The sequence below is a fragment of the Ctenopharyngodon idella genome, chromosome 12 (assembly GCF_019924925.1).
Source record: "Ctenopharyngodon idella isolate HZGC_01 chromosome 12, HZGC01, whole genome shotgun sequence".
Taxonomy (NCBI): domain Eukaryota; kingdom Metazoa; phylum Chordata; class Actinopteri; order Cypriniformes; family Xenocyprididae; genus Ctenopharyngodon; species Ctenopharyngodon idella.
The window spans coordinates 22794106-22816462 of NC_067231.1; the positions used below are offsets into that span (position 1 = coordinate 22794106).

The 22357-nt window shown below is 38.1% G+C and overlaps 4 protein-coding genes across 7 annotated transcripts in view; 2 read left to right on the top strand and 2 right to left on the bottom strand.

Annotated features, from left to right (window-relative positions):
* slc38a10 (solute carrier family 38 member 10) overlaps positions 1-4281 on the top strand; it is a 29768-nt gene extending 25487 nt beyond the window's left edge. For all 4 annotated transcript variants that reach the window (XM_051915489.1, XM_051915490.1, XM_051915488.1 and 1 more), the window contains one exon: positions 1248-4281. In XM_051915489.1, the coding sequence (XP_051771449.1) occupies positions 1248-2410 (1163 nt within the window). In that variant the 3' untranslated portion in view covers positions 2411-4281. The remainder of the gene's footprint in view (positions 1-1247) is intronic.
* Positions 4282-5872: 1591 nt separating this feature from the next.
* ndufaf8 (NADH:ubiquinone oxidoreductase complex assembly factor 8) lies at positions 5873-7101 on the bottom strand. The gene is made up of 3 exons (XM_051915501.1): positions 6700-7101; positions 6474-6584; positions 5873-6089 (listed from the first exon to the last, which is right to left on the bottom strand). Exons 1-3 carry the CDS (start codon positions 6778-6780, stop codon positions 6069-6071), a joined length of 213 nt encoding a protein of 70 aa, XP_051771461.1. The 5' UTR covers positions 6781-7101; the 3' UTR covers positions 5873-6068.
* A 208-nt stretch (positions 7102-7309) lies between these two features.
* Positions 7310-16847, top strand: tepsin (TEPSIN adaptor related protein complex 4 accessory protein). Its single transcript, XM_051915494.1, has 13 exons — positions 7310-7503; positions 7855-7927; positions 8021-8112; positions 8270-8363; positions 9284-9351; positions 9724-9805; positions 10638-10706; positions 10832-11020; positions 11096-11282; positions 12404-12517; positions 12680-12758; positions 12886-13020; positions 14694-16847. Exons 1-13 carry the CDS (start codon positions 7465-7467, stop codon positions 15192-15194), a joined length of 1722 nt encoding a protein of 573 aa, XP_051771454.1. The 5' UTR covers positions 7310-7464; the 3' UTR covers positions 15195-16847.
* Positions 16848-16966: 119 nt separating this feature from the next.
* si:dkey-21c1.1 (uncharacterized protein LOC100150256 homolog) lies at positions 16967-22331 on the bottom strand. Its single transcript, XM_051915500.1, has 4 exons — positions 22179-22331; positions 21561-21683; positions 20134-20245; positions 16967-18712 (listed from the first exon to the last, which is right to left on the bottom strand). The coding sequence occupies exons 2-4, from the start codon at positions 21590-21592 to the stop codon at positions 18461-18463; spliced, it is 396 nt and encodes a 131-aa protein (XP_051771460.1). The 5' UTR covers positions 21593-21683; positions 22179-22331; the 3' UTR covers positions 16967-18460.
* Between the last annotated feature and the right edge of the window lie 26 nt (positions 22332-22357).

Here is a 22357-nt window from a genome sequence, read left to right on the forward strand (position 1 = left end):
AAGTTCCGCCGTTATCAGCATAGTTCAACAAGTCAGTGTTTCCCGAAACCATAGTTCCAACAAACATTCGCAAACAGCATCGCAAACTTGTCTGGTTGGAACGACAGCTCTCGACCTCTGGTTAGAAGCATAGTTTCTTGTTTGTATGACGTGGACTTAATAAATCCTCATCTTGAGAAAAATATGCAAGCTGACATTCAGTACAATCTATTTCTTTTATTTTGAATATATACAAATGTCATTTACGTCTTTTAGATTGTCAAGAGATTTAAAGCACCATTTTTTAAGAGTGCCCATGTGCGTACGTGCTCTAGAACGGAAGAATGAGCCTATGATTGAATCTGTAAATAAAGCAAAAAATGAGAATTAGTCCTCAGATGCCATGTCCGTAATTTAAATTTAGCAAAACATCTAGCATTAATTTGATCTCAAACTGATTCATTTAAAGAAGTTATTACTTCTAATGATGCATGACATGATTAACCAATGTGGTTCAACGACAAATTTCAGGAAACAGTCATGACTAGCTAGTCGATATCTTTAACGAGGCATCGTACTGTGGTAGTTAAAGGATTAGTTCACTTCAGAAGTAAAATTTCCTGATAATTTACTCACCCCCATGTCATCCAAGATGTTTATGTCTTTCTTTCTTCAGTTGAAAAGAAATTAAAGTTTTTGAGGAAAACATTCCAGGATTTTTCTCCATGTATAGAAGTACATAGGCAGAAGTATCGCGGTAGGGCGAAAAACTCCATCTCATGTTCTCCTCCAACTTCAAAATCGTCCAACATTTTACCTTTTTTTTTTTTTTTGTAAAGGCCATTTGACTTAATCTTTGACACTTGTTTGGTACTTCAACCTATGTCACGCGTGACCTTTCCAACATGATTACTTAATGCATGGTACATTACAGAGCTAGTGCAAGACGAGCATTTGTGGTTAAAAAGTATATAAATGTTACATTTTTTTATAAAATGAAAGATCATTTCACTAGGTAAGACCCTTATTCGTCAGCTGGGATTATGTAGAGCCCTTTGAAGCTGCATTGAAACTGCAATTTGGACCTTCAACCCATTGGTAGCCACTGAGATCCACTATATGGAGAAAACATTTTTAATACTGATGTGAACTAATTCTTTAAGTGGCGGGTTACACCATTGTATGGGAAACGCACCCCAGTATTTGTGCTCCCTTCTGAAGTGTTTTTGCATGCAGTGCAGTAATGAAACACATCATGTCTTTTGTAGGAGAGGGTGCAGGTGAGGTAGAGAATGCTGTGCAGAGGCAGCTGGAAGGGATGGAGGGGGCAATGAAGTCTAAAGTTGCTGCTGTCGCTCCGGACCAATTGCAACAGCCCCAGGGTGAGCCGGTTCATGTAGCTGCAGATGTTGCGGTGCCTGAGGAGCCAGCAGCAAAAGAGGCTCACGTTGCAGCCAGTCTTCCCCACAATGCCCTTGAATCAGTGGAAGATGGAGGTGCTGAAGTTCTCAAAAAGAAGCTGGAGCTGAAAAACCAAGCAGGGCATGGCGAAGCAATATCTGCAGAGGTTGACGCCCAAGGTGTTCCGCTGCACAAACAAGAACCAGAAATAAATCCCAACGCTCTAGCTGAGAAAGAGGAGAGATTGAGACAGAAATTGGTCCAACTGGAGGCAGAGAAGGAGCGCATAGAGAAAGAAAAGTTGGATAAGGAAAGGATTGAGAAGGAAGTGCAGGCCCGTGTTGAGAAGGAGAGGAAGGAGCGGGAAAGACGAGAGGAACTGGCACGCGAGCAAGAGCTGGAACGCGTGCGGCAGCAAAAGGAACAGCTAGAGAAGGAAAGGCTTGAAGCAGAGAGGTTGAAACGGGAACAAGAGAAGATAGATAAAGAGATCATGGAGCGTGCTGAGGAGGAGAAAAGATTGCTCGAGCACAAGGAGCGGCTAGACCAGCTGCAACAGGCCATTGATGCGCGGCGGCAAAAGGGAATTCTTGAGGATGACAGTTTAAAACAGGAACGAGAGAAGACGGATAAAGAGATCATGGAACGTGCTGAGAAGGAGAAAAGAATACTTGAGCAGAAGGAACGGCTAGACCAACTACAGCAGGTCATTGACGCGAAGAAGGATCGAGCAGAACTCAATCCAGTGCCTAAGCAAAAAGGAGGCAGGGACTTGAAGGAGAATATAGTCCCACTAGAAGAGGAGAAGAAAGAGGAAAAGAGGAGCAGAGAGGATGGAGGGGTGGACCTTAAGAGGAGGCGCAGATCTGTGGACCCTGAGGGTGGAGGAGGTGCTGACCTGGATCTTCTGCGGGACGTAGGTTTAGACTTAAACGCTGACCTAAAGGGGCAGCTGCTGGCAGGGTCTCTGGTTCACACACGCCAGCTTAAACAGACGTTTCAAAGGCAGGAGAATGAAGAGTTAGAGTAGGTTGCTCCTACCTTTGGAACCACACGGTACTCTTAAATGGACGTGCAGAAATGCACGCTTTAAAAACGTACGTAAGTGATCTGGCTGTGAGAAGAATCTCTTTCCTCATTTTAAAAGTAGACAGAACATTCCTTTTGGGTTCATGATGACAGTGGGCACTTTGATTTGATCCTTTAGTTGTCCACCGGGAGCACTGAATCCACAGTCCCTTATGAGCTTCCATTATTGTTTTGTGTGAGATTTTGCTGAATCTTGTGCAATAAACAGAATGTCTGGTGTAATAAACTGAGCGGGCATCGCATTAAAAATGGGCCTTGATGGGCACAGGGGGCTTTTCAGAATATTGTGTTTTGGACTATCGCATAGGAAAATGGCACAAGTGTACCCCCTTGTGGCTGCTATGGTAAATTATATGCTAAGGTGTAAAATGAAATGTAGTTATTGCATGAAGTTTTACCTTCTGTGAATGGAAATAGAAGCCAGAAACTTCTGTCGGCTTTACAATTAATATGAGGTGAGTTTTTAAAAAATAATTTATCTTTGTAGGACCTGATTTTTTTTTTTTTTTTTTCTCTGGGAACTATTGGACCATTTACTGTGCCTTAGTGTTTTCATTCTGTTTTTCTGTATAATGAACATGGAGTGTTAATGTTACCTTTGCCAACATGTTCAGTGGTCAGTCTGATTGGGAAAAATAAGGTTCTTATCTGAGACTATAGTCACTGACATCTTTGTTTTTCCAGTGTACTTTGTTAAGTTGTATTAAAGCCTTGGGAGTCCAGGCAGAGACTTTCCTTAATGGTTTTCAGAAAAATCCTGAAAATTGAGAATTGTCTTTCATATTCATCCAAAGTCCTTTATGAAAGCATCTTTTTTTTTCTTTTTTTTTTTCTTTTTTTCTAATTTCTTTCTTTTTTTTAATGCAATCAAATGTATGCCTTTTAAAGGAGTGTCTTTCAATGTGGGTCTGCAGTATCAGATTTTCCTTCCAAAGAGTTAACTTATGATAATTAATAGTTAGTATATTTAAAAGTTGACTTTATAGTTAACTAATAGTAAATCAAACCAGCTGTAAGTGAATGAAGTATGAGAATCGTTGATGATCCGACTGATGCAAAATGTCTGATCTGTAGCTAATATAATTGTGCATATTGTTTTTCTCTTCTAGTTTGTTTCAGTATGTTTAGCATGTCTGTGACTCTCTTTTATCACTTTATGAAAGTACTCAACTCTCATCTTTTGAGGTTGGTCTGAAATTGGACCATATAGATTCCTAAATTAAGTGCTGAACATAACATGACCATTTCCCACATTCAATTCTTTGTTTTCACTGTGCAGTGGATTTCTTTTCAGGGTTGCATTGATTTGTTGTTCTACATTCCATATATTTGCCTGTGAAGATGTGATTCTGGTCAGTGCCTCATGGGTTTATGGTCTGCAGCAATGTGTATGTGAAGTCTGTTACACCCACACTGTGTGTGGATTGCGCCTTTTTCCCCCCTAACTACATTTTTATATACCTTTCTGGTTAAACCAGTCATGGTAATTGACTATTCTTTTGATAAATTTCCTGGTCTCGCTTCTGGGGATCTTATATTTCAAAAGAACAAATATATATATATATATATATATATATAGAGAGAGAGAGAGAGAGAGATAGATGGTTTAAAGTCATAAGAGATTAATGGAATGCTGCCTTCTCAGTAACATTGCTTAACTTATCCATGTACAGGTGTTTAAAAGTTACCAGATGATGTGGAGACCTCTAAAAAAGCTTGTTACATGTTAGAAGTTGATAACTGTTTGGCCTAAACCATTTACTTTGTTCTTTTATTGGGTTAAATTAATAAAACGATTTATGTGTAACAGCATTTCTGTGCAAAATGTTCTTTGTGTTTATATTTCTCCTGTTTATCCTTTAAAAAAGTTTACAAATGACATGTCCATTATCTTTTCCCCTCAAGTTTAAGATTTTAGGTTAAATTTTATAGTGATGTATAAATGTTTACAAAAGTAATTTTTGAAAGCACAAATATCCTGTTTAGTCTATCAATTAATATGAGGTCATAAATATAGCATGTTTGATGACTATACAAGAATTAGAAATGTTTTAAAACATTGTTGCTGTCTCTGGTTGATGTCAAGTATTGGCATGATAAAGGACAAGTAGTATCTGCTACATTAATGCTGCCTTCACATGCTCTCAGAATTATCGTAAATACGAGTTTCCTTGGTAAAAATTGCACATAAACCTTCTCACATTTCGAATGGGATGAGCTTGTAATCACGATTTAAGAAGTGGGATTTATCAAATTTAGCACGATAGCACGTGAATGCAGCACTAAGTCCAAAGTATACTTGCTTCGGCGGTCCGCGTTCCGCAACGGTCCGTGTGACGTAATTTTCGTAATCAGGAGGGTCCGCGCAGACGGAGCGCGTACAACAGCGCATGTGCGCTAGATAGTGCGCATGCGCCGAACGCGTATTTCCGCGCTCACGGTTTAAACTTTGAAAAGCCCACGTGCTCAACTATTCGCGAGACTGAGCGGAACGCGGAAAATTAAGTATACCCGGGCCTTAATGCTCAATGTGCACGGAACTGATCGTCTGCATAACCCTTTTTAATGTTAAGACAAGTTCCCCAGCCTAAACCATTAGATTTTATAGCCAATTTGGACCAAACACAACCATTTCCACAATACCATTCTCTTTCAATTAACACCTTGTAGTGCACTGAAAATGTGCAAATGAAGCCCATATGAAGGAAGGCCACAAACATTGATTGTGACTAAGCTAAAGCAATAACCTGTAGCATGTGTTTTCTTATAGATATACAGGTCATTGCTTTGCTGGAAACATTTTTTTTTTATACCAGAGCCATTCTTCGTTTGTTGATCCCCAGTCATTAGTGGCTGGCTTTATGGCCCTTCTATCAATTAACATGTGGCTAATGAGGGTGCAGGTTGTGCAGGAAGGGTGTATTTAACAGTGGCACAGCTTTACATTCCATACGAGACGACTAAGAGCCCATAATCTTTTGTGGTGCCAGTGACATACACCCCACGGATACACATTAATCAGCTGGCCTTTCATGTTTCAGCCTGCTTTTGTTTGATTGGAAACAAAACCCTTAAAACCGCCATCCTAGATTTCAGGAGCGAGTCCAAATTTGGAGCCCAACTCGAGTACTAATCTGCAATCGGCGGTCAAGGGCATGATAATGACCACCCATCAAGTAACACCTCATATCTCATTTCTCATTCTGACACTCCCTCATCAATTACACACTCCAAACAACACAGAATGTCTGCTTATCATTAGTCCGTCTCTTTTATCCCAATTCTGATATATTGATATGGGAAAAGAGCAAAGTAATGATGCAGATGGTGATATAATTCAGTCCAAACCACCTCTGTATATTATATTGTAACGATATGTCTGAACAAATGAAGAGAATTATGATTCCATGTTTTTATAAAAAAATGTATTGTATTTTTGTGCACAATTATCCATTTGAAACACAATATTAATATCTATGAGAGAAATGACAAAAGCAACTATGAAAGAAGACAAAAGATATTGATCACCAGAAATGTTTTACTGGCTAATTAAAATGATCTCCAGCGCTGTCAAGATTAACATTTATTCATGATGTTGTTCACTTTACTCCCTTTTTCGCCTGCAAATATAAAACAATTAGTTAGGAAAGGCCAATAAAATATATATACACATAATAAACTATGCAGATAATATTTATAAACATTAATATACAATTTGTAATTTAAATTTGGCAGATGCTTTTATCCAAAGCGACTTGCATTGCATTCAAGATAAACATTTTATAGGTTCATGTATTCCCTAGGAATCAAACCCATGACCTTGGTGTTCGCGTCACGCTCTAATGTTTGAGCTACAGCAATTTAATTATATTTAAAGTATAAAATAATTTATATATCACTTATAATATAAGAAACATTGTTTTCTGATTAACCATGTCTCTAATGTAGATTTGTGTGATCAGGATACTTGTCTATTAGCAGCATAATCACAATAAAACACTCACAGCAGATTGAAAGCAGCTTTTCAGTGCTTCAAATTCTTTGACACACATGTTTTTGGTCAGCTCCTGTTTTCCAGTGGTTGTGGCAGCCACACATTTCCCATAAGCAGCTGCCTAATAATAATAGAAAAACAGATAGTTTTACAAAAGGATAAATGCATAATATTATCTATCTATCTATCTACACACAAACACATATGACAATACTGATTAAACTAATAAGGAATACCTCTCCTGAGCATTGAGCCATCAGCTCTGGGAAGAGTCTCATTCGCGCTCTGCTGCGAGTCCAAACATTTGAACCAGACATAGTTCAAAAACTAGAAAATATCTTACAGTAATCCTTTTATATAGCAGCAAAATAATAATTTGGTGGGCTGACGTTCATTTAAAATCATTGTGACCCATCATAGTTATTCACAAAAGTCAGACACTCAGAGATTTATGTAGTGTGTATTTTCAACACGGACAGCGCCATGTTGGTGACCTCTGAGATAACGTGTGTAAACCACCCATTGACGAGTAATTGGCCAATCAAAGCGTTAATCTGGACCCAGAAATATCTGCACTGCTTCCTGATTGGTTGATTTTTCTGTTGTAGCTTCCTTCGTATGGTGAATAGCCAATATTAACATGAGTTGATTTCAAAGACATTTTCATGGTGGTGAAAAAATACACTATACATTAACTTCCGTATCCAGTCACGTGTTCTTTAGGACCGCGTTCTATTGGCTACAACCACCTTGAATTCATTTCCGCGAATCGATTGCTCTGAACAGAGGACTCTCAAAGGAGTCATTCGTGAACAAATACATCTGAACCGGTTCACTGAAAAGATCCGATTCACAAATCTGTTTCAGTTCAGAGTGGGCGAGCTAAACAGAGCTCCGTGTGGATTGTGAAGAAGATATTCTCGGGCAGGCAGGACCTGCACAGTCACCCGCCCTGTGAGAAATGGTACATAGACAGGCGAAAAAACACAGATTGCTCCATCATGGCTACATTATTGGAACGGTTGGTTTTCCTACAAAAAGTACGTATCCGCGGCACCAGGGATGTAATGTCATTTCAGCTACGCCAAACCTAGTTTTCTACGTTGTTTACTGGATATCTGACGTTAGCAGTAGTTAAATAGACTGTTTATCTCAGCATATAATTGATATTACACTTAAAAATACACGACCATAATACCGTGGTATCTCCATGGTGTTTTGGACATTACGTACCGTGGTCCTACCATGTTTTTTTGACATGTACTGTAGTAGTAACGTGAGTGCTTTATAGTATAAATAGCATGTTACTTTCATAGTATATAGTAGCCAACCATGGTACTTCAAATGGTTATACCACAGTACTTCTGCTCACCTCTTTTTTTGTGTCTCAGGTGCCAACGCTTATGCGAGCAACATCAGATGACGAATCGCCTTGTCCCGGCTATCTTTTTGAGGAAATTGGCAGTATCCTTTTTGTGGCATTACAGAAGAGAGTAGAGTATAGGAGAATAATGAATGCTCTGACATCAGTGGACCTTGACAGTCATGATATCTAAGAAATTTCCCATGAGTCAGTGGGCTGCTGCCAGTGTCTTCTCGAGTACCTCTTGGAGAGACTACAGGTGGAGTCCTGCCATGTCAAACTTAAGGTGAGATAGGGTGGTATGGCTCAGTCTTATTTGGGTTGGTAACCGGAAGGTTGTAGGTTCAAACCCTGCAACGGGTAATTCATGAACTCCCTTCTTTGAGCTACATCTTGGCTTTAGTTGTGCTGTGGTTTTTATTGTGCTTTTAACCCTGTCCAAGGTCCTGAAGATTCTCCTGCATTTATGTGGCCATGGACCACCTCACTTCCTCACAGAGCTACGGCGGAATGCTACATTTATACAGGAAGTAATAGGTGAGCAGGTCTAAACAATTCAAGGTAAACACTGTCGCACTTTTTAAAGGAAGTCATATTGACCGATTCTTAGGAGTCGCACACAAAACCATAATGTTTCAATCAATAAAACCAGAGCATCAGAAACTTGTGAAATCTTATAATCAATATGCAATGATGTTTCCAACCTGTTTTACTTGGTGAAACGGGATATTCAGTGATATAAAAAATGTAGGGCAGGACTTGATTTTAGCCACTGGGAATTGATTGGATTGTTAAAAGTGGTCTCTGTATGACATGAAAAATGGAACAGATTGGTGATGTCAGCAAAATTTGGAAGTCGTTTATATTTTGATTAAAGTTTTCAAAAGTTTTTTTTTCTTTGGAATAACATGCACTGATAAATCAATCACGATATCAGCAGGAACATGCAGTTTGAAAGTCTGCGGTCAGTAAGATTTTTTTTAAAGAAATTTTTATACAGTAAAGACATTAAATTGAGAATCAGTATCAGTAAAGAAATCAAAGATTTCTGGAAAAAACAGATGTATCACGGTTTCCACAAAAATAACAAACAGCACAACTGTTTTCAACATTGATAATAATAATAAAAAAATGTTTCTTGAGCATCAAATTAGCATATTAAAATTATTTCTGAAGGATCATGTGACTCTGAAAACTGGAGTAATGATGCTGAAAATTAAGCTTTGCATCACAGGAATATATTAAAATAAAAACAGTTATTTTAAATTGAAATAATATTTCACAATATTTCTGTTTTTACTGTATTTTTCATATAATAAATACAGCCTTGGTGAGACTTCTTTCAAAAAACTATTTAAAAAATACACAGACCCCAAACCCCAAAGTAAATAAAATGAGTTATGTTTTGAGTTGATTTCAAGTCAATAAAAAGGGTGACAGCATTATGTGTTTCTTAGTCTACAGTGGCCCCCCGGACCCCATCCATGGAAGTGCTCTTTTTCAGAAAGTCAGAAGCTCAGCTCAGGTAAAACTTTCTCCCTGTTCTCTCTGTTCCCCACTCATCTCAGGAAGGTGCAATAAAATCAAGGGATATTACCATCTAGTCCTAAAATGTAACTGTGAAGACAAATCAATATCATTGACCCATTAAACTCCAGTTCAGTCATTCCTATGATCATTATTTTTTGTAGTCTTGTATGTTGACCTTCTGATTATTACTTTAATGTATGATTTACAGTTTATTATGGTATAAATAGAAAACAAAACATAGATGTATTTCTATTCATAAAGAATATGCAGTATATAATTAATACAGGAGGCAGTCACTCTTCTGTCTATTTGTTGTTTGTTTCTTGTTATAAATATCTGAATTGAGCCAGCATTTGTTTCTATACAGGAGTTGGCTAGCCTACTATTTAATGATACCATGTCCTCAGATTCTGGACTGTTTCCACACAAAACAGTGACACAATCTGTGGGTGAGTGCTATTTTGGTATTTTTACCAAATTATGCTATTTTAAAGGTTTCTAATTTGTCTCCTACAATAGGTTTACATGAATCCAAGGTCAAAAAAACTTATTTTCTCATAATATACATTTCAGCATCACCTCTTTTCTGACATTGTCCTAAACCAATGTCTGGTTCGATCAGTGATCCGATCTCTCTAAACCCCTCCTTTCCTGCTCTGATTGGTCAGATGGCCCAGTCTGTTTTGATTGGTCTACTGCTTACAGTGCATGTCGAAAACCAAACGTCCATTACCATATCTGAAATTCAGCTCCAGAGGCTTTCTTTAATGATACGAACAGTAACAATGGCGTCAGTTTCTCCGTATCAATTCGAGCGTGAGTCCTCATCCTTTGGAAGTGCCTTCAAAGTGGATTTGCTTTCGTAGCGCAGAAAACAACTACTTCTCGACATGTCGACAACATGAAACTAAACTCTTCCGGGCCTCAGCTACAACTACAGTGTTTGAGGGTCAAAGTAGATATTTTTCATGAAGACCATAGGCTGGCATTATGCAAATTTGTTACAAACCTAAGTAGGTTCATGCAGGAAGTTAGACTGGAATTTTTGACGGCTCGTTTCAGACAGTTCACAATCGGTTCTTTCTTTTGGGAGACAATAACTCCATTTATCATGCACTTTGATCTTTGAAAGTTTGCAGACCTTTTACATCCACAAACAGCTTTATAACACTACATGAAGGGCAATATCCAAAAAAGAATAAAAGGGATACTTTAAAACAAGTTAAAAATGTTAAATAGTTATAGTATGTGAATAACATATACCAAGATTTTTGTTTGCAGGAATGGGCTCAGAGTTGCACAGGTCTGGCATGCAGGGGTTTGGATACAGCCCAGGAAGGAAAGAGTCCAGTAAGACACAAGACATTTAATGTTATTCATCCAAGTCCTGAGCTCAACACTAATATTTACAACTGGGAAAACATTCTGGTGTGTGTCCTGTCTTATTTCATGCAATGTTTCCCTCTCTCGTTCAGGTGGAGGGACTCTATTGGACAAGATTCAGAAAGCTGCCGAGGTGGTTGCCAGCGCTGTCCTTCCTCCAACAGAGCATCCTGGCATCCGTCTACATGACAACCACTACCACGCTGTGGTGGCGCCCTCTGCTACTGTGGAGATGGCAGTACCAGCATGTGCCTACAACATCCCAGCCCACGGCCACAGAGGTGAGCCATGCACAAGATTTTAAAAGTAGTGCTTGTTAATAATTTCAAAGAAATGACCATTTCTCCTCTTCTTAGCATCTCACAGGTGCCCAGGGCAGGCTGGTGGAGGCTGGGAGGAAACGGACAGTGGGCACAGCTCCTCCCACAACTCATCCCAGGAGACTGCGGAAACCAGCCAGGCCTCACTGGGAAGAAGCAGTAAGTCGGGCGGCTCTGGCAGCCATTCCGGCGCGAGTCGGGAGAGTGGTGACCTATCAGAACGGTATGAGACAGACTGCTACAGGGCTTCTGTTCTTGATGGAGGTCAACACACATTGCTTTCTCAAGTGTTTGAGGTCATTAACGTCAGGTCATTGCATCACCAAGGGGGATTTTAATGCTGGCGTCTCATTTTTTTCCAGAACTAAAATAGCATACAGAGCCCATTGTCATTTGTCATATTTCACAACAAAATTACATGAAAGAAATATATAAATATATAAGAAATATATAAATATAAGAAATATATAACTAATATTATATTATATTTATATTTTATATTTTTTATTTTGTAAAAGGAGGAAATGTTTAGGACCACTGAATCATGATGGTTAAATTAAGCATAAATTCTCATTATCATAATGAATCAGTATGTTTGACTTCTTTTTTATTGTGACCATTTCTCATTGTTCTCAGTGTAAAGCAATTATTTTTATTACTGTTTAACAATAAACAATTTATACAATATTTTTTAAATTAAATCTGCATACATTAAAGGCAGTATAACAAATATTATTATATTTATATCTAAAAAATAGTAATGTTTTTGAAAGATGTCCCTTATGTTGACCGAAGCTTTATTTATAGATCAAAATTAATTTCTATTTGAATATATTTTAAAATGTAATTTATTCCTGTGATGGCAAAGCTGAATTTTCAGCATCATTACTCCAGTCTTCAGTGTCACATGATCCTTCAGAAATCATTCTAATATGATTATTTGCTGCTCAAGAAACATTTCTTATTATCAGTGTTGAAAACAGTTGTGCTGCTTAATATTTTTGTGGAAATCGTGATACTTTTTTTTTCAGGATTCTTTGATGTTTAGAAAGTTAAAAAAGAACAGCATTTATTTGAAATAGAAATTATTTGTAACATTATAAATGTCTTCACTGTCACTTTTGATCAATTTTGATCAATTACTGATTACTGATCAATCTTACTGGCGTCAAACCTTTGAGCAGTACTGAACTTTTTTCACATAATGGTAATAAGAATGAATAAATAAGCATCATGTTCACAAAGCAAAATATAGTATATTGATTTTTTCTTTTGATTTGATTCTTTTGAGGTTTTGTGAGATTCACATAGTTATTCTGAGATATTTATGTTCATTTGAATCAGTGTGGAGGCCATTCAGCTGGGGGACTGTGGTCAGGAGACGGCACTTATCAACCGACTGACCAATGGTTCCAAAGTCTTCCTATCCAGAGAAGAGAGCCAGTACTTCATCAAAGAGTAAAAAATTCCATATGAGACATGTTTTTGATTTTTGGCATCAGTGCAGATCAATACTGATCTGCAATACACCCTTGGATTGTAATGTCAGCGCATGCAGTTTTCTTTTCACAGTAATGTCATAGTTAAAATAAGTGATGTCTTGCTCCTGTTTTCTTTCAGATGCTCAACTCTCAACTGTGAGGTGGTTGTTGAACTTCTCTCTCGCAAACTTCAGGACCACACACAAATCGTCCAAATGGTAATGTGTCCTATTCGGCTACATTTAGGCTCAGTATATTTTTTTTAATAAACATCCTAAATTGCTGTTCTTGAAAAATTTGTGTTGATAACGCACAGCATAACCAGTTTCTATTTCCATTCTGCAGAGGGCGTTGTGTGCTCTGGCCTGCCTGATGTCTTCAGACTTCCTCTCTCTAGATCATATTTTCAATATCACACACAAACGCCTCGAACAACTTAGTGAAGGAACCACCGGCCCTGTCGCCAACAAGGCAACCAAGGTACCGTCAACAAAACCATGTGTAAATGAGTGGAAGCAGATTATTTAGTAATAAAAAGACTATTATTAAAAAGGACCTATTATGTTTTTTTTTTTACAATTTCAACTTTCTTTAGTGTGTAATGTTGCTGTTTGAACATGAATAAGGTCTGCAAAGTTACAAACGGTCCACTCTAAAGGGAGTTACTCCTTATTACTTAAGAGTGGATGCAGCCATTTGTAACCTGAATGTGTGAAGCTTCCATTGTCATTCGCTTCCAGTTATTTTAGCTGTCAGTCCGTTAAAATAGTCCGTTATGCTGCTTTATATTGCAAAATAGTATTTGTTATCATGGAATTTTATATTATTATCATAATCATAAACACACTGGTTTGTAGCGCAAATAATTTTACTGTTTACTGCACTTTGTAATTGTTCTAGTTATTTAACTATAGCAGCTAATGAACCAGAAGTCTCACACATTCAAAGAAAATAGCTTACTTCCGCTTTGCAAAATAAGGTGGATATCAGTAATCACTGTTTCTGAACTCCCTGAAACACGTTGATTGTTGTCTTGAGTTTTCTTCCTGGAACGAACACGTCACAATATTCCTCATTTAAATAATTCCACCCAAGGCATACGCAAAAAAAGGGGCGAGGCCTGGTTGAGTTGTGTTAGTAGAGTATTGTTGCCATGTCAAAGTGTTAGTGTTTACACCTGAGAAGATTAAACTTGCTGTTATGGAGCATAGGCTTGCTGCTATAGTCGGAGCCGCAATACCTGTTACATCACTTGCCCACCTCGACACCACCCCGGCACCGTCATTTTGATTCATAGTAATAAAAATAATTTAGTTCAGTTAGAGTACAGACACTACAATTAAAAACTGAAGGCATCTGCTCAATTCAGCGTGATCCGAACAAGAGTCGCAGAGAGTCAGATTTCAACTCACTTCACCCATTTCGCCTCACTTTTGACTGACAAGACGATGGCGGAAGATTTGGTTTCAAAGTGAAATGAAAAAGCGCCTATTTAGTCGAGTTTGTCATTGTACTGTTTTGTTGTTGTGTTTTTCATTAAGAATAATAATGAACCCACCATTCAAGCAATTGCCGCCCCCGAATAACCGCTAATTTGAAAGAGAAAGTAAAATGCGCACTGCGGCACGGGCATCCAAAGGTGCGTGTCAACTGGCATGGAGCAAAGCGAGCGTTTTCAGTTCATTCCTATGGAAGTTGAGCTTTCATGGGAATTAATTGAAAACGCTAGCTCTGCGCCAGTGGACATGGTGATACCGGTATTACTGGTGTTGTCACACATCGATTAACCGGTGGGAAAATTTCCTCACTGTCACATCCCTAATGGAGCACATTGTGCTTTTCAGAAGGAGGGGCTTCATAGAGACAGGAACTAAACAGAGCGTTACTGACAGACTGGGAAGAGAGGTGCTGCAACAATGAAAAATAATGTGTTTTTTGAACATTCATGCATGAAAACCTATTCTAGTAGATCCCAAAAACAAAATCTAGACTTTGTAAAAGGGCATAATATGTCCTCTTTAATAATAATTAATACTAATACAGCTAATATTTACTAATAAGGATAGTTGCCCTAGTACGATCCTCTTTGTAATTATGTGAGACTAACAGATTCTTTTTCTCTTTTTTTTTTTTTTTTTTTTTTTTCTAACTAGCTCCTAAGGCAGTTTGAGGCCTTGCTTGGTTGTGTCACAAATCCCAGGTGTGACCGTGCTGGGGGTCCAACCTCCTCCGTTTCTTCACTTTCAGACCAGTCCTCTGAATCAATGACCATCCCCTTTGTTCCAGGACAACTTGGAGAAATCGCAACCTCGGTTATCCCATCAGAGGAGACCCCATCTACACAAAACCCACAGAGTAACAGCGCTGTATCTGGGTCTCATATAAAAAGACAGCAAGAAGAGGGGGGAAACAGAAACATGGACACCTCCAAGATCGTAGAACCACCCAGACTGTCGCTCTTCAGTGGAATGGAGCTAGTTAACAGAAGCAAACCTGTATGTTTGGTTGAGCCTGTTCTTGTCGAGTCAGACGCCCAGACAAGTGTAGAAGCCACTACAGGCATAGACTGTGTGATTGAGAAAAGCTGTGAGAGAACTGCAGGCTCACCCACATCAAGTGAGCAAGTGTCTGCTTTCTCCTTCCTTAATCTCTGATGCCAACATTCATTTACGGTTGTGTGCTGACATGGGGGGAAATAACCCTTTCTTTCATGTTCACATGATTCAGCCTATGAGTGGTTTCTTCTTGAACAGAATCAGCTTCCGAGAGAAAGAAATTTTTGAATGGAATGGTTAACAACCTTGTGATATTAATAATAATAATAATGGTATGATTATAATTGCTGCAAGTGACTACATTTACATGCACATGCAGTAACATGATTGCCATGACCCGATTAAACCATTTCTGGTTTCCCGAAATCTGAATAGAGACCCTTGACTGATGCTTGTATTAATCATAATTCTGAGTCTCGTAACCACCTTATTAGGAAGATCAAATGTTCATTTATCAGTACCATTCGAAAGCTTGGGGTCAGTAAGATTTTTTTGCTTGCTTGTTTTTGAAAGAAAGAAAGAAATTAGGACTTTTATTCATTAGAATGCATTAAATTTATTATTTATAATGATACAAAAGATTCTGATGTTGTTCTTTTGAACTTTCTTATTATCAAAGAATCCTGAAAAAAATATTAAGCAGCACAACTGTTTTCAACATTGCTGTTGAAGAAACATCTTTCTTATTATGATCAAATCAGCAGATCATGCGACAATAAAGACTTTGATGCAAATTTGCTCTGCTTTGCGTCAAAGGAATAAATTAAATTTGAAAATATATTAAAATTAAAAACCATTATTTTAAATTGTAATAATATTTCACAATAGTTTTTTTTTCTGCATTTCTGATCAAATAAGTGCTGCCTCGGTGAGCATAAGAGACTTCTTTCAAAAACATGAAAAATATTACCAACCCCAAAACTTTGAAAGGTAGTGTATACATTTTGCATGTTAAAGTGCTCTTGATGAGTTTAAGTCAGAATAACTAAGAAAAAAACTCCAGTATTTCCTTCAGAGAAGAGCAGAAAAAGAACATGCATGTCTTATATGCTGACTACATGATTACAACTGGAAAATTCCAGTTGCTGTCACGGATTTTTGTGCATGTGAATGTGGTCACTGTCTTAACCAGTACTTATGGAGATAACATCTACCTGCAATTGCAACTGCAACATACTCTTTATGCACTGTCTAAATGCTGCTAGTGGTTCACATTAAAGGGATACTTCACCCAAACACAAAGGAAGACATTTTGAAGAATGTTGTAACCAAACTTCTATTGACTTCCATAGTATTTTATCCATATTATGGAAGCCAATGGTGCCCCAAAACCATTTGGTTACAATATATCTCCCTTTGTGTTCAGCAGAACAAAGAAATTTATGCAGGTTTGGAACAACTTGAGGAAATGATGACAGAATTTTCATTTTTGGGTGAACTATCCCTTTAAGTCGCATTAAGGCTGGGAATAGTCTTGATGATCAGTTTGGTACATCCCTTCAAATCATTCTGAATTCTTTGCGATACTATTGAGAAACAACTCAGGATGCTTTTCTGTTCTGGTGTTAAACACAAGTGTTGCTGAAATGGTTGCTACTATTTGCACTACATTCTTTCCTCTAACTGAAAGCACTTATGTCTTCCTGTATGCATTATAAAATAAGAACAAACATTACCACCCACATAGTCAAGTTTGATCAGAATACATCCTGCCAAACTATTGTGTGTAAATATATAAATATATAAACAATTGTCTTGTGTGAAAATGTTGCAGTAACTTATAAAACTAAAGCCACGAGTTATGAAAGGCAGCTTTGAATACAAATGTCCATTCGGAGCCTGAAACAGGAATTAAAAAAACTATACATATATTTAAAAAAAAAAAAAAAAAAATCTTTATTTCATTTACATCAGAGGAACATTTCATAAAATAACAATGATTTCAAATATTGTATATATGCTAGCTATATTATATACAGTCCTACATACAAAACCATGGTGACTGCAGGGACGATTTTCATCATCAAAAGCTAATCTTTCACACAAAACACAGTGCCTAGGTTGTACAGTATTGTGCACCGAGTAGTTGAAAGTATATCAGTATCTTGTACACAATTAGATCACTTGCTTGAAATGATGTAACTGTCCTCATACAATCTGTTTGGACTAAGCTGAAGTTTAGCTGAGGATGGGTATCTAAAAAGGACTGAACTATACTTGTGCATACTAAATTTAGGAGCACTACCATTCCTGTTTGTTTTACCATTCTGACATGAATTAAGCCATTATATATATATTGGTTAGACACCGGCATTAGTGTGTTGTATGGACATGGTGAAATATTTAAAATTTTGTGGTGACGTGACACTGCAGAGTGCTTAGTTAGGTGCAAGCTAATTTTAGGTCATTCCTGGTCTGCCCGTAGAAAACGAGTCCTCGTATTACATCGAGCGCAGTGAATGATCTAAACTAGCATATTACAAGCTCTGATTATTTTAAAATTCAAATGTGAATATCAGACATGGCTTTCAATTTGCAGTCACTGGATTTACACCCTAAATCACTTGTTAATTGGCTTACACCTTCTCTAAATTCATAGATAAAGAGTGCTTCATTATGTACATTAACAGACCTGAGTCCAGCATGCATTTTCAGAATAGTCTCTCTACAGTGTGATGTGCTAGTACGCGTTTTCTTTAAGGTAAAGAGACTATGCTATATAAAATTTCGAAGGATCTGGCACCAAGTTCCTCATTTGAAGTCTCAACCTTCATGGCACGCAGAGAGAAATCCTCTAAACCTGAGTTTTGGATATGTAAGCAATCATCAAGCCCCAAAAAATCCCTTCCTGAAAGAGTCTAAATTCCAGTGAGAATCAAACCGGCATCTTCTGTAAACAACAGCATTATTGATCATCCTGGAATGACTCCAAAGCAGGGCTGCAAATATCACATGGTTTCTAGACCTCAGCTCTTAAATAAGACATTATTTTATTTCTTTTCCTTATCTAGACCGACCAAAGAGTGTCAAAAGTGGCCAAATGCATATGTCTGAGTAAAACATGACCCAGAACCGCAGTAGCACCATGTGTGACTGTCTCGTAAAGGGGAAAAGCTTACAAGAACTTGATGTTATTTTTTCAAGATTTTCTTTTATATAGCACCTATGTGAAGTTCATGGTCAACACATCAAGTAGAGCCCCACATAATCACTATGAACATGAAAAAGTGCTATAAGAAAGAACATAAATGCATTTAGAGGGCCTATATTTGTGCCAGGCCTTAAAGCGACCCATAAAGTCCCTCGAAAAGGTCCCCTGTACATTGTTCCTTAATGCCAATGGGTGCTGGAAGAGTCACTGTCCATCACGTCGGACCTTGCTGCCCACGAGTTTGCAGGCTACTGAAGTGGGCCTCCCTCAAGATACGGTTGATGTGATCATATGAGATGTTGTGGCTCAAGGAAATGGCCGGCTCTTCTGCTGCGTTGGTGGGAGCAATGGGGCTGCAGGGAGCCTGGGTAACATGGAGTCCTCTTTGGTCAGTCTTCTGGATGCTGGAACTGGCTCCTGCCATGCGCTCCGGACTGCTAATCCCACTGCTGTCACTGCTGGAAGACTGTTGGGGAAAAAAAGATTTGAGAATAAGGGTTTCTGTGCTGTAGCACTTCTGATTAAAGTTTACTAGAAAGTTAATATACTACCGTTCAAAATAAGTATTTAATTGAAGAGGAAATCATTATGTATGACGTAGGCGTAGCATGCACTTAGGTGAGAATTGACGAATGTGGAAGCGCAAAGGATAGAGCAAAACAAAACGCCAGTTTGTCTAAAAAGAGAAGATTTAAAGAAAAATGTCGGGAGGATATAAGATAAGAGAAGGATTTCACCCTTACGCTGGAAATCAACTCTCTCGTGAACACGTGTACAGCTGTTGCCGGAAGCCAGTGATCGCAGTTTATAAAGTTTTAAGTAAAGACTCATAGTCTTGGAAATTAAGATGGTTATTATGCAATGTAAATTATATTTTGGCTAAAAATGTCTTACGATTGGGCTGTCAAGTAAAAAGAGATTAAAATTAGGTTAATTCATTACACTGGAAATGGAAGGTCAAGTCGAAATGCCTTCCATTTGATACAGCTTTGCAATCAGCCTTAAAGGTTTAGTTCACCCAAAAATGAAAATAATGTCATCACCCTCATGTCGTTCCACACCCGTAAGACCTTCGTTCATCTTCGGAACGCAAATTAAGATATTTTTGTTGAAATCCGATGGCTCAGTGAGGCCTCCATAGCCAGCAATGACATTTCCTCTCTCAAGATCCTTAAATGTACTAAAACATATTTAAATCAGTTCATGCGAGTACAGTGGTTCAATATTAATATTATAAAGCGACAAGAATATTTTTTGTGCACCAAAAAAAAACCAAATTAACTTATATAGTGATGGCCGATTTCAAAACACTGCTTCATGAAGCTTCGGCGTGTGTTGAATCAGCGGTTCGGAGCGCCAAAGTCACGTGATTTCAGCAGTTTGGCGGTTTGACACACGATCCAAATCATGATTCGACACAAAAGATTCATAACGCTCCGAAGCTTAATAAAGCAGTGTTTTGAAATCAGCCATCACTATATAAGTCGTTATTTTGTTGTTTTGGTGCACCAAAAATATTCTCGTCGCTTTATAATATTAATATTGAACCACTGTACTCACATGAACTGATTTAAATATGTTTTTAGTACATTAATGGATCTTGAGAGAGGAAATGTCATTGCTGGCTATGGAGGCCTCACTGAGCCATCGGATTTCAACAAAAATATCTTAATTTGTGTTCCGAAGATGAACGAAGGTCTTACGGGTGTGGAACGCCATGAGGGTGAGTAATAAATGACATTATTTTCATTTTTTGGTGAAATAACCCTTTAACTCTATACTTTTGTGGACCTTTACGAAATACATTCTATAATGAACGTCGTGCCCGTCTCAGTTGGCCGTTCTTGAATGAACGATTGGTCCTGGCAAGCTGTTGCGTCTTCTTACCTCAGAGTCCCAGACATCACGGCCAACCTCAGGGAGAAAGGAGTAACCTCCAGACCTCTTTGCCTGGGGCAAGACCTGGAGCTGCTCAGCATCACAGCTGCGTCTGCGTTTTCTGTGAACAGAGACCATCACCTTTGACTACTCTGTTCAGCATACATGGAATAATTCATAACAGCCAGAGCTGGTTCAGAATATTTTAGATGCAAATCTTTCCTAGTAGTAAGTGTACCACCGAGCATCACCATTTCTTAAAGGGTTAGTTCACCCAAAAATGAATTATTACATTCAAAACCGTGTTTTAAAGGGTTAGTTTACCCAAAAATGAAAATTCTGTCATTAATTTCTCAACCTCATGTCGCTCCAAACCCATAAGACCTTCGTTCATCTTCAGAACACAAATTAAGATATTTTTGATGAAATCCGTGAGCTATCTGGCCTCCGATAGACTGCAACACAATTACCACTTTCAATGCCCAGAAAGGTAGTAAAGACATCGTTAAAATAGTCCATGTGACTACAGTGGTTCAACCAAACAAAAATAATGACTTTATTTGTTCTTATGAGAATCCGGAAGCGCTGCACTGTTGAAATTGTTGAATAAAGTCGTTATTTCTGTTTGTTTTTTGCGCACAAAAAGTATTCTCGTCGCTTCATAACATTAAGGTTGAACCACTGTAGTCACATGGGCTATTTTAATGATGTCTTTACTACCTTTCTGGGCATTGAAAGTGGTAATTGGAGGCCAGATGGCTCTCGGATTTCATCAAAAATATCGTAATTTGTGTTCTGAAGATGAACGAAGGTCTTACAGGTGTGGAGCGACATGAGGGTGAGAAATTAAGGACAGAATTTTTTGGGTGAACTAACCCTTTAAAACAGGGGTTTGAATGTAATCATGTAATAATTAACTTAACAGAAATGAAATATGTTCCAAAAAATATCTAGATATATTTATAATATTAATTTTTCACAATATAAATTGGGCTTTTATACAAGAAACTAAATAGATGCCTTTAAAATTTTAGGTTGGAAGTCCCACACACAAGGATGATTATATTTGTCCGTGGATTGAAAAGAAAGAAGATTGAAAACCCCTAAGAAATGGAGCACTGCAGACTTGATTGCAACCATTAGTCATCAATATGTCCACTGCAGGATTATGACTCAGATTTAAGAATAAAAATGTCATCAATACAAAAGCCTGATGCTGCATAACAGCACAGACTCATTTAACCGATATAGTAGTAGCTAGTCAAGAGGATCAGCCTTCTAAAAGAACATCTAAAAATAACCACCAGACATGAAGTACTACACTAAATCGGCATGTGCACTGACAACAGCAGCCACATGGATGTTTACAGGACATGTGTTACATAAAAGCAACATGAAACATGCGTGCAAACACAATTATAAAGAAATGATGTTACCTGCTTTCTGTCAACATGTCGTATCTGTGCATTTGACAGCCAAATATGGGCACACAACACCTCTCAGTCTCAGAGACCACCGGCTTCTTTTCAGCAAAATGAAGGGATCTGCCAAGATTTCCCCTAATGATGAGCGAAATGACAAATATAATTCCTTGTGAGAAGCTGCAGACACGTTTACAATGCAGTGCAGGTGTGCAGAAAGCATTAATATCTATATTCATATTCAGAGCTAATATTGTCAGCTAATATGCATTCGTGAGATACACTGGGCTATTACATTCATACTAGAAAAATGATCTGCATAGGTGTGACGAAGAACGGAAGGGAACCACCTTATCTATATATAATTTTAATATAAACGTCTAGTATTAATTGATATTATTGAGACAAAATGGCTCATGTGCACAAGCCACACTGATACAAAACGATACTAATGTTGCCATGCAAAAATAGTGCGTTGAGAATGTCAAGCAGAGAGACAGATAGCACGATGCTATGTGTAGTTCACTTTACTTCCTCCTAGCGATGAACTGTTCCTACTACAGAAACAACGAAGTGATTTAAACGGAATAAACAGAGTTTGTGAAGCGACGAAAGGGGTGTGATGTACTCTACCTCTCTCTGTTCACAGATGGATATTGAGTTCAGTCATTTTCTGAAGTTACAACGTATCCATCTCGCCGGATCTCATTCTTTCTCTCTCTCTCTCTCACTCGCTCGCTCTTCCATCTGTTGCTGTCATAATGACGTAACTTGCGTGCCTTTGAGCGAGGGGTTACGTACGATTCGCACGT

Coding starts and splice junctions, on each gene's coding strand:
- ndufaf8 (XM_051915501.1), bottom strand. CDS start 6,780: ATGTCTGGTTCAAATGTTTGGACTCGCAGCAGAGCGCGAATGAGACTC. Junction 6,585..6,699: donor TGGCTCAATGCTCAGGAGAG/GTATTCCTTATT, acceptor TATTATTATTAG/GCAGCTGCTTATGGGAAATG. Junction 6,090..6,473: donor AAAGCTGCTTTCAATCTGCT/GTGAGTGTTTTA, acceptor TTATATTTGCAG/GCGAAAAAGGGAGTAAAGTG.
- tepsin (XM_051915494.1), top strand. CDS start 7,465: ATGGCTACATTATTGGAACGGTTGGTTTTCCTACAAAAA. Junction 8,364..9,283: donor ATTTATACAGGAAGTAATAG/GTGAGCAGGTCT, acceptor TGTGTTTCTTAG/TCTACAGTGGCCCCCCGGAC. Junction 12,518..12,679: donor AGCCAGTACTTCATCAAAGA/GTAAAAAATTCC, acceptor GTTTTCTTTCAG/ATGCTCAACTCTCAACTGTG.
- si:dkey-21c1.1 (XM_051915500.1), bottom strand. CDS start 21,592: ATGCACAGATACGACATGTTGACAGAAAGCAG. Junction 20,246..21,560: donor GACATGTTGACAGAAAGCAG/GTAACATCATTT, acceptor CTCTGTTCACAG/AAAACGCAGACGCAGCTGTG. Junction 18,713..20,133: donor GTGATGTCTGGGACTCTGAG/GTAAGAAGACGC, acceptor TTTCCCCAACAG/TCTTCCAGCAGTGACAGCAG.